The sequence below is a fragment of the Geotrypetes seraphini genome, chromosome 8 (genome assembly GCF_902459505.1).
Source record: "Geotrypetes seraphini chromosome 8, aGeoSer1.1, whole genome shotgun sequence".
Lineage (NCBI taxonomy): Eukaryota > Metazoa > Chordata > Amphibia > Gymnophiona > Dermophiidae > Geotrypetes > Geotrypetes seraphini.
Genome location: NC_047091.1, coordinates 111,637,424 through 111,648,653, shown reverse-complemented (window position 1 = coordinate 111,648,653; position 11,230 = coordinate 111,637,424). Strand labels below are relative to the sequence as shown.

The window sequence follows — 11,230 nt, the reverse complement described above, 5'->3', positions numbered from 1 at the left end:
AAGCTTGGACATAGCTTTAGAAGACCAGAAAGAGCTCTCTAGAGTCCCACTGTTCCGTAACCAGCCCAAGAAGCTGCAGCTGGGATGGGGGAAAAAAAAATAGCACATTAGAGCAGTCCATGACCAAAGCCTGAGAAGTGGAAGGTGGAGAATCCAATTTTAGTTCTTTCAGAACATCAGCAATGAGAAGATGGATAGAACCATGATTAAAAAGGCTGTGTACAGAAGGGTCATCACCCAAATCCAGACACTCAGAGGCCGAGATGACTAGTCCTGGCAAGGATAACAGATGGAATTAAAATAGAAGCAGTGCCAGGAGAGGCATAATATTTAAATGGTAACTAGTTCAATTGAGGTCTGCCGCCAAAGGACAAGAGGGATTTCCGAACAGGAAGCTTCGCCATCTGAGGTGGTCCTGATGTGCTCTCCGGCTGCATCGAATGAAAGGAGTCTGCAGAAAACACTTTCCAGAGAAGCCGAATAAATTCTGGTGAAAAAAAGTCACATCCCACAACAATTGCAGGGGTCTGATGAGACACACACACCCTACCAAAGGAGTCCCCAGACTCGGAACGCAGGCATTTTATGCCAGACTCCAGGACCGCTGAGCGATATTTTTCCTGAAGTCATGGACCCAGGTCGGCTCCCCAGCCGTACATGGAGGAGGTGAATTTTGAATCCTCCGCCCCCTCTCCCTGCATGCTATGGCATGGAGTACACGGTTGCTGACCGGCACCATCAATGCACATATCCAGATTAGGGGCAGGGGAGTGAATCCCAAATGATTTTTAGACAAATCAAGGGGTATTGAGGCAGAAATAAAACTTTAAAAAAAAAAAAAAAAAAAAAAAGATAGTTAAAAATCCAAGATGGCCACAGCCAGAGAATTCGTGCCAAAAATGGCAAAAATAAACCAAACCTAAAAATAAAAAATAGCGATTTGGGGTCTGGGAAAGAGGCGGAGGACCTGAACTTTACCCTCAGAAACTGTGAAAAATGAGTTTTTAAGCATTCAGCAAGCCATCCCCTAAGTTCCCATAGGAAATAATGGAGGGTTACTCGCAGTTCTGCAGTGCCGTACCTGTCAGCAGTTTTCCTCCACTCAGCTGCTGTTAAAAGGATTTTCTACCTTAGAAACTTCTCCAAATGATCAGAGCTGAAGATCTTAAGACTGCCAGTTGGCCGGACGACGACTATGACTTCCGCTCCCACAGATCCTCGCTATGCGGTCAGGGGCAGGAAAGGCAGCTTGTTCCTTGAAACCCAGGGTTTCACTCCAAACACATACAGTCTGCGCTTAAAACCCATGACAAGGTCACAGAGCAAGCAAATTCCCAAGGGAAGGGGCTACAAGTTTAGCAAGGGTAACACACAGTAGGCTGGCTCCACAGATCAACCAGAGTTTCTCTGTGAAGCAGCAGTCTGGCACCACAGGACTGCACCTGGAAGAGGTCTCAAGGCACTGAAGCCACAGAGAAAGCAAACTTTAAACAAAAAAAACAAGAAAAGAAGCAGAGCAACTGCAAAAGACACTTGCACGGATTGCTTGCAGAAATTGTAACTGCTAGCTCTCAGGCTAAGGGAATGGAGTATATGTTCAGAAAAGTGTTGGGATTTCTGCAACTCCTGGATTGAGAGTTGGAACTGAACACCTAGTGTATGAAATCCAGAAGGGACGTAACACAATATATATGCTATAGTTTTATTGTTTTGGCTAAATTAAACTATTTAAATTGTTAAGGTGATTATTTTTCTCCTTTCAATAAAGTACAGCAGAAAAGTTGTCCAAATATGATTAACCTAGATTAAACTGGAGATAGTTCACCTCAAAATACCATGTTTACCCAAAAATAAGACAATGTCTTATATTAATTTTGGGCCCCACAAATGCACTAGGGCTTATTTTCAGGGTAGGTCTTATGTACATGATCATCTCTCCCTTCCTCTCCTTCACCCCAATTCTTCCTCTTTCCTTTTTCTCCCCCAAATGTGCAGCATCTTTCTATCCCTCCCTCCCATTCCCCTGTGCAGCAGAACTCTTGCACTGTGCACAGCATTTTTCTATCCCTCCCTCCCATCCATCATGCAGAACCCTTGCACAGCTTCTATCCCTCCCTTCCATGAAGCTGAACCCTTGAGCAGCCCACTCCCCGCTGCACAGCCGAACCTCCACTGACCTTCCATCTCTCCCTCCCAACCGTGAGACCTACATACCTCCCTCCAAAGAGCAGCGTCAGCAGCACTTTAAACAGGATGCTTCATGGCCTTCTCCCGCCAGGGCCTTCCGTGCGCTGCGTTAATGATGACATCATCAGTGATGTGGGCAGAGGGAATGCCCTGTGGGAGGCCGCAAAGTAGCCTGTTTAGAGTGCTGCCGACACTGCTCTTTGTAGGTCTCACGGTTGGAGGTTCGGCAGGGTTCAGACAGGAGGGTCAGTGGGGGTTTGGCTGCACGGTAGGGGGGATGCGGGGGGAAATGCTGCTGCCGGTGAATCCGGGGACATTCAGGTTAGGCTTCCGGGGACTAGGGCTTACATTAAAACCTACCCCAAAAATCATGCTAGGGTTTTTTTGGGGGAAACGCTGTAATTTCATAATTATTTATCTATGCATTTCTAACAGTATAACCAAATCAGAATTTTTATATATAAAAGTAATCAGAAAAGTTATTTTAAAAAAAGTAATATTTACAATCAGATGAAGGTTTTATAATTATACCAGCAAGAATGAGTTCTTCTGTAGAAAACCATGATCTAAATCAATTTTTCTGACTAGTGATTTAAATCAAATCCATCCTAGCAAAAACAAAAAACATAGTAGAAGAAAAAAAACAAATCAAAAATGATAAATCCCCTCCCTTTTACAAAACCACGATAGCGGTTTTAGCGCAGGCCAGTGTGCTGAATTCTCTGCACTGCTCCCGACACTCAGAGTTCCTATGAGCGTCAGGAGCAGCGCAGAGCATTCAGCATGCTGGTCTGCGCTAAAAACCTCTATCATGGTTTTGTAAAAGGGGGGATAAAAGGTTACGAGTTAAAATAGAAAAAAAACTTTGCCCCTGGCTCCTAGGCTATTTGACTGGCACCTGGTTTCCTATTATTTTTCAGTTCTCTCTATGTGGTGCCATAACAAAAAACTGTGGCATCAGTACACCAAACCTTCAACTCGGACTCCTACTAGGTCTTAAATTTGTTCTGGATCTATGGGCCTGTTTTACAAAGCTGCGCTAGCAGCTGCCGCGCGGCAACAGCCCGAAGCCCTTTAAATCTGTATGGGGCTTCAGGACCGTTACCACGCTGCAGCTGCGTGGCTTTGTAAAACAGGCCCTAAAAGTTGTGTGCGTAAATAAGTATAAAATGATTTTTTTTTAACCATTATAACATACAGCAAACTTATTTTGAAGCTGGAATCAGAATCAGTATATTTTTGCCAACTCTGACCTCACAGTCCTACCCATAACATCCGGTACACGGAGCTTAATCCTTAATCTGGTCATATAAAGGTTCCTCAAATCTGTAACACAATACAGTGTGGGGGGGGAATAGGGAAAAAAAAGAACCCAGTGAGTGTTCATGTGTCCTTTTAATTCCAGATACAAATAGCAGCATATTAAATAAATCTGGGATTCAGTCTTTGAAGATCTTTTTCAATGTGGAAGGGAGAGAAAGGAAAACTATCTTGCTGTCAGAATTCCATGCAGCTCATTATACAGCTTGAATTTTACTCAATCCATCTGCATATTGGAACTCTGTGCTGTTTTCATAGTCATACATGTCCAGTGCTACCTCACAACTCTCTCTCACTACTCGCTCTTTGTCCTGGGCATACACTCTCAATGTCTCCAAACAAGATTCCTTGGCAATAGATCCCAGCGCCTCCGCACACTCATGACGCACCATGGGGTTCTCATCCATGTTCACCAACACTTCAGCCAGCTGGGGTACGGAGGCCTCATGCTGCATCTGACCAAGGACAAAGCCGATCTCATGTCGGAAAAGAGCACTGCCACACTTCAGACCTAAAACAGAACAGGAAAACAAGAAAGAAAATAAACAATGGACCAGACAAAAGACAAATAATTTAACACTGAAAGCATGCCTTCTGAGGCCAGGATGGGATGGCAGACAAAGGTTGCAGCTCCTTGCATAAGGGCCCATAAATATCTCACTCACAAGGGAGCAAGCTCTAGGAAATCATACTGTTGGCAACACATGCTTGGTGAAGTACAGCATGGCACTATGTATGATTGCTTGTTTTCTCTTAGCCACAGCATGATGGATAACAATGAATATGGTACATGTAATCATAAATGAAGGCTCTCAGTAGTTAATCTGCATGTCTAGGCAAAGCATCAAATAGAGATGGCAATGGGTATGAATGGGCTTCAGAAGGCTTTGACTACCGCTGAAAAAAAAGGGGTGAGGGATATGTTCACGATAGAAAATGAACAGAAAAATCTGATGAACTGAATTTGCATAGTATTGTTAAATGAGGAAGTATCTTACCATCAGCAAGTGCCAGCACAGCTCTTTCACTGCCAATATTCCTGAGGGCAAACATAGCCCGATACCTGTCAAAAAGCATCTGGGACTCATCCAGCAAGGTCTGTCTCAACTTTTCTACATCCTTCTCCTCAGCAGGAGGAGCAGGATCTACTGATAAGTAGGGGTTGTTGTTGGGATACTCTCTGTTTTTCTGTAGCCATTCGAGTCGTCTTACAGCTAACTGGCAAGTCTCTGCTACCTGAAGAACAAAAGCAAAAAAAATTATACCAACCATAACACCTCATATTACTGAGCCATAAAAGCCAGATAACAGCGAGTCTCTAAAACTTTACCTCAATAATTGGGTCTGTAGAGTATTGTTTTAGCAGATCCAAGACTTCTAGACTTCCAATAGCTCCCAAAGCTTCCCCTGAAAGCATAGAAAGAAATTAGACAAAAATCATGTAACACTAATACAATGAAGACAAATGACAAAAATAAAGCATATACGAGACAACCATACAAGACAAATAGCCATAAAAATAAAACATTTTCCAGTCATAAGAAACATAACCCCCCAATCTAACCAACTTCAGATAACTTTTTGAAAGTAATTAGATGCAAAAAGACAGTTTAGAAAGAACATTTATGTTGATGTCTAGCTTTTGCCCTTTCTGAATGTAACTCATCATAAGCCATCACTGATAAATTGGGTATATCCCTATCCCCAAAGGGCTTATGATCTAAGTTTGTAACTGAGGCAATGGAGGATTGCCATATATACTCAAATATAAACCGAGGCAACTTTTTTCCCCTAAAAAAGAGTGAAAAAATGTTGACTTGAATATAAACAGAACTCACAGCAGTCTCACAAAATTAATGTGTGAACTCGCATCAGCAATTCTGATTAGCGAGACTGTACGGAGCAGGAGCATAGGAGGATTGCTCACTACTGGACCAGCAGGGCTTAAGGCAGGCCTAGTGTAGGGTTACTAGATTTTACTTGCGTAAAATCCGGATCCATAGACCTGCCCCCAGGCCTGCCCAGTTCCACCCATCCCCGCCCCATCCCCCCCCAGCCTGTTCTTGTCAGTTGGGAGGGCATCCGTGCATGTGCGGATGCCCCCTCCCATCGCGATCTGAAGCTTTTCAAAACCTGGACAAAGTGCCGGGTTTTGAAAAGCCTTCCGGACATGTCCTCTGAAGAAAGGACATGTCTGGGTAACCCTAGCCCAGGGAGGCCAGTGACGGGTCCATGTCTGTTTTATCATTCCCTCTTTGAAAAATTCCCAAACCTTTATTTGTCCTGTTTGTCTAACTCTATTAAGCAGTGATCATCTCTTATATTTTAATGTACAGCATTACATACATCTAGCAGCATTACAGAAATGATTAGTAGTAGTAGTAAGACTTGAATAAAAACAGAGACCCCCATTTTGGGTCATATTTTTGGCCCAAAAATCTAGGTCATATTTGAGTAAATACAGTAAGTGATTTGCAAAGTTCAAAAGGAGACTCAGTAGGATTGGTCTCTCTGGTTCACAGTCTTCTGCTCTAAGTCAAATACAAAAATTGTATCAATTCAATGTGCTACCTTTATTATTCAAAGTGAATGAGAAATTGAAAACACGAGTAAACTTCCCCTTAAAGTTGAGAGGGAGAATAGCACAGTTACCTGGTTCATAGACAACGGCGCGAAAGACAAAGGCGCGCGCCAACAACTGAGCGCAAGATGGAGGCGCGCGCCAAAGAAAATTACAGTTTTTAGGGGCTCCGACGGGGGGTTTTGTTGGGGAATCCCCCCACTTTACTTAATAGACATAGCGCCGGCATTATGGGGGATTTGGGGGGTTGTAACCCTCCACATTTTACTGTAAACTTAACTTTTTCCCTAAAAACAGGGAAAAAGTGAAGTTTTCAGTAAAATGTGGGGGGTTACAACCCCCCACAACGCGGTACGATGTCTATTCAGTAAAGTGTGGGGTTCCCCCCCCCACGCCCCCCGTCAGAGCCCTAAAAACAATTTTGAGCGGTGTGCGCCTCCGCGCTGCGCTCAATTGTCTGGACGCGCCTTTGTCCCGGCGCGCTTTTGACCTGACACCCAGTTACTTACCTGTAAAAAATGTTATCCAGGGACAGTAGGCAGATATTCTCACAGATGGGTGATGTCATCCACAGAGCCCGGTACAGACAGTGCTAAAGTGTACTGTCACTTTAAGCTTTAACGAAGCTTTGAGACTCCCGCATCACACCACACATACGCAAGTGCCTTTCCACCCGACATCAGCTCGCGGTACCTCAGTTCAGTAAACAAGCTAAGAAGCCAACAAGGATTCTTATTAAATGAGAATATCTGTCTGCTATCCCTGAATAACACCCATTATAGGTAAGTAACTGCTTTCTCACAGATGGGACTTCCTAGCTATCATAATAGGGAGTGAAGGAGATTCGGCCTCTAAGTAGAATATAAATTTAGAGGAACCGCTTGGCTGAACTGACTTCCATCTGGAATGAGTGTTCAGACAGTAATGAGATGCAAGGCATCATCTCAGTAGTATGAGAACCAAGCATATCCTAAATGGGAGTGGATCGCAGAAAGGTCACTGAGGCTGCCATTGCTATGACCTTTGTACGCTGCTACATGAACCTCTAGTGGTAGCCCAATCTGAGAATAGCAGAATGAAATGTATTCCACTAACTGTGTGGAAATAGTTTATTTGGTTACAGGAGCTCCCAATCTGTTAGGGTCGAAGATGAAAAGTTGAGAAGTCCTGTGCGGCTATCATATCACAGGGCAGTCAGAGACACCTGCCTGGAAGCTGCTATAACTCAATAAGTAAAAGCCCTGTGCTCCTCTTCCAGAGGTCATAAGTTCAAATCCCAACCAGCTCCCCCAGCACATATTTTAATTGTGGCATTCTACCTTGCAGGTGCACCTTGATGATCTCACAATGAGGTCCCCATTGTGCAGCTGCAAACCTCCATTTGCAATGAAGAAGCCATGCTAAGGTTTATATCTGGCTTTTTCTGTTTTTAACTTTTGCAAATGAAGTTATGCATGCAATCTATATATTTTTGTCATGTGCTTTATTTGCTGAATCCATCTGTTTTAAGAATGACCTCATTGGAGCAATCTTTAGTGAGAAAAAAAAGGGTAGCTTTTTAGCAAGAATCATAAAGCTGTTTTTTTCATGTGCTGTGCTTCAGTTAATGGATCTTTGCCTCTAATTAGCAAATAGCATTGCTGCTTGCCCAGAAAAATAGAAGGTTTTGCATGCAATATCTTTGTATTGATGTGCCCTGTTTATGTGGTGGCTTATTAAATGTATTTTGAACTTAATAAAGCAAAAATAAAAACTCAGCGAGCTATTTAGCAGATCGCATTAAGGACATCCAAACTGTGCCTAAGTTCCATCCATAGAACTCAGGTCTATCTGAAGTCTAAACTATGCTCAAAAGTAGGCTTCATTACAATGCCTATAAGACCTAATTTTACAATTGCTATCATGCAGTTTGCTAGCTCACACTGTAGCACACTGGTTAAACCTATACTCTTCTATCCTAATGTTGCTGGTTCGAATCTCAGTCACTGTCTGATGGAAGCGAAATAAATAAAAGCATTAAACAGATCCAACTCCTAGTATTACAATTATAATGAAAAACAGCACAGAATCGCCATTCTAATAACATAATAATAAAATATTATGGACATTAAGGACATTGTTTGGACATCTAAATCTCACCTAAAACCTGAATACACAAAGCACACTGTATGCTTTTCAACATTCATTCCTACCAGAAAACAGATAACCCCATGCAAATGCAGGACCAAAAACTAAAAGTACTAATATTTACAAACCCTAAGATGCATTCTGGGGTGTAGGTTATCCGGTCCCATGGCTTTGTTTACTTTGAGTCTTGAAAGTTCGCCGTAGACACTACTGGGCGTAAATTCGAAATCCTGAAACGGGTCTTTCCGGTTATCTCCCGTCTGCAGCTGTGGACCAGCTCCCGGCTCTTCGCGGGTGAACACTGAACAGAAGTATTGGTTTAGTAATTCTGCCTTCACAGAGTCTGATTCTGCAAAGTTACCTTCCGATTGCTTCAGGCGAACTATCCCATCTTTGTTTCTTTTTCTGTCGCTAATATAGCTGAAGAAAGATTTATCCCCTTTCTTAATTTTCCGTGCTAGCTCTTCCTCCATTCGGAGTTTGGCCTCTCTGACTGCTGTTTTGACAGCTTTAGATCTGTCTAGATAGTCCTCTTTTGCCCCCTCTCTGCCTAAATGTTTGTAGTCAATAAAAGCGTCTCTTTTCTGTTTAACTAGGTCTGAAATTTCTTTACTGAACCATTGGGGTCTTTTGTTTCTCCTGCGTTTACTTACAGTCTTTATGTATTGGTCTGTTGCTTCGTGTAGTATGGACTTCAGAGTCAACCACATATCCTCCACATTATCAGTTTTTGCTTGTTTATGTAGCTCCTCATGGACGAACTCTCCCATGCGGTTGAAGTCTGTGCCTCTAAAGTTGAGAACCCTTGTTGCTGTGTTTGTTTTCGGGAATCCTTTCTTGAGGTTGAGCCAAACCATATTATGGTCGCTGGAGGCCAGTGTTTCTCCTACTGAGACTTCCGTGACGCTATCTCCGTTGGTGAGAACCAGGTCTAGTAACGCCTTGTCCCTGGTGGGTTCCAATACCAATTGCTTGAGACGTGCGCCCTTTATGGAGTTTAATATTCTTCTGGTGCTACAGTGTGCTTTGTGGTTTTTAAATTTTGTGGTTGCCATTATGTATTATAAGATATTGTGTGTATATGAAAAATGGATAAAAGAAATTGCATTACAATTAGTACTATTATGGGGGTGGCATCAGGGGCAGAGCTTGGGCAGGTCTCGGGTGGAGCTTGGGTGGGGGGTACTCAGTTGATATTTGTTAGACTTAGGGGGTACTTGGCTTGAAGAAGTTGAAAAACACCGAGCTATATCATCATATGGTAGTTTTGGAATGGGCACACATGCAAAATTATTTTTTTAGAAGGTATATCAGATGTGGAGAGGAAACATTTCTTTGCTAACCAGTTACTACAGTACATTACCACAAGATAAATGGTTAGTGCATGGTAACACAGAAGCCTTAAAAATACAGGAGGAAGTAAGCACTCCTTACAGTAATTTTTTAAAATGGCCACAATGTTAATGGTAATATTAGCACATGAAAGCAAAAAAAGGGAACAAAAGTAACTGCGTTATAATGCAAAAAAGGAGGATTTTAAGTTACAATAAAAATGATCTTAGCAAGTGGGAGAGATCCATATAAGGGCACATAAGGACTATTATCATTTCAACTTAGTAGAATGACGCCTTAGGATAGAGTACGGACGATAACAAGGTAATAACTATATTTAATTAATTAAAAATTTCACGCTGTTGCTTAACGTGGACACATGACACAGTAGATTTACACATAAAACAGGGAGAGAGTGACAAACATGCCACTACTGAAAGAATATGAAGGGCAGCTTCCCGCCTACCACCCTCACCAGCTTCATGTCTGACCATCGCCTCCTGGTTCCTATCCTCCAGTACTCGGATTAACACCGGCACGGCCGCCTCGTCTCGCATCTGCCCCAGGCAGTAAGCCAGCTCGTGCTTCAGCAGGGCCGACTCGTCCCCGAAAGCTCGACTGATCCACTCCACAGCCGCCTTGCCGCCCACGTTACGCAGGGTGAAGAGGGCTCGGAAACGAGCCTTGAGCGGCTGCCCGACATCTATCAACACCTGACCCAGGCCTTCCACTTGTTTCTCTGTCACCATAGCGAGCCTAGGCCACCGGCAACCCCAGGCAGCACGACTTCCGTCGCATTCTCAACGGGCAACTACCTCTCCTCTCCTTGACACGCATGCGCAAGTCTGACCGCTCGGCTTTAACGTCATCCAAGTGCACCAGAAAGCGTGTGTTGCCTGGATAACTGTTGGTCTGGCTGTACCAGCTGTTGATAGTTTACCTATGTTTTTATAGATCTGGAAGAGCATTGATGTGTCATTTGGTCTTCACTTTCAGTCAGTGGGTGCCAAGCCATCAACGGGTCAGTTTTTCTATCCATAATGCATATGAAGATTATAGGGTTGCCATCCAGAAAAAGTAGGACGGATCGAGATATCCGGGTTTTACTTCCATTGAAAGCAATGGAAGTAGGGAGGATAGTAAAACCCGGATGTCTCAATCCGTCCTTTTTTTTTTTTCTGGAGCCCTAGATTTGCATGCCTGTTTGCTTCATTCAATGCAAATCAGTCATGAATATTCAAGATGAGTATCTTGTTCTTACCTTATATCTCAATCACTGACTATGTATCCCTGTTGTAAACCGCTTAGAACTTCTGGTATAGCGGTATATAAGAAATAAATTATTATTATTATCTTGAAAACGTGGCCTGTTGGTGGTTCTGGAGGACTGAATGAAGACTAAGAACTCGCCTTAAAAAACCCCAAAATGAAACTAGGAGAACTTATCCATCTTTAAGACACATATAACTAGTCAAGTTTTCAGGATACCCACAATGAATTTGTATGAGATAAATTTACTTGCACTGCCTTCTTTCTGTGTAAATCAGGGGTCTCAAAGTCCCTCCTTGAGGGCTGCAATCCAGTCGGGTTTTCAGGATTTCCCTAATGAATATGCATGAGATTTATGTGCATGCAGTGCTTTCAATGCATATTCAAGTAGTATTTTATTAAATGAACCTTCAA

The 11,230-nt window shown here is 43.0% G+C and overlaps 1 protein-coding gene across 1 annotated transcript; it reads right to left on the bottom strand.

The window, feature by feature from the left end:
* Positions 1 to 3,563: 3,563 nt before the first annotated feature.
* Positions 3,564 to 10,465, bottom strand: DOHH (deoxyhypusine hydroxylase). Its single transcript, XM_033955862.1, has 4 exons — positions 10,023 to 10,465; positions 4,838 to 4,914; positions 4,506 to 4,743; positions 3,564 to 4,018 (listed from the first exon to the last, which is right to left on the bottom strand). Exons 1-4 carry the CDS (start codon positions 10,294 to 10,296, stop codon positions 3,705 to 3,707), a joined length of 903 nt encoding a protein of 300 aa, XP_033811753.1. The 5' UTR covers positions 10,297 to 10,465; the 3' UTR covers positions 3,564 to 3,704.
* Positions 10,466 to 11,230: the final 765 nt, after the last annotated feature.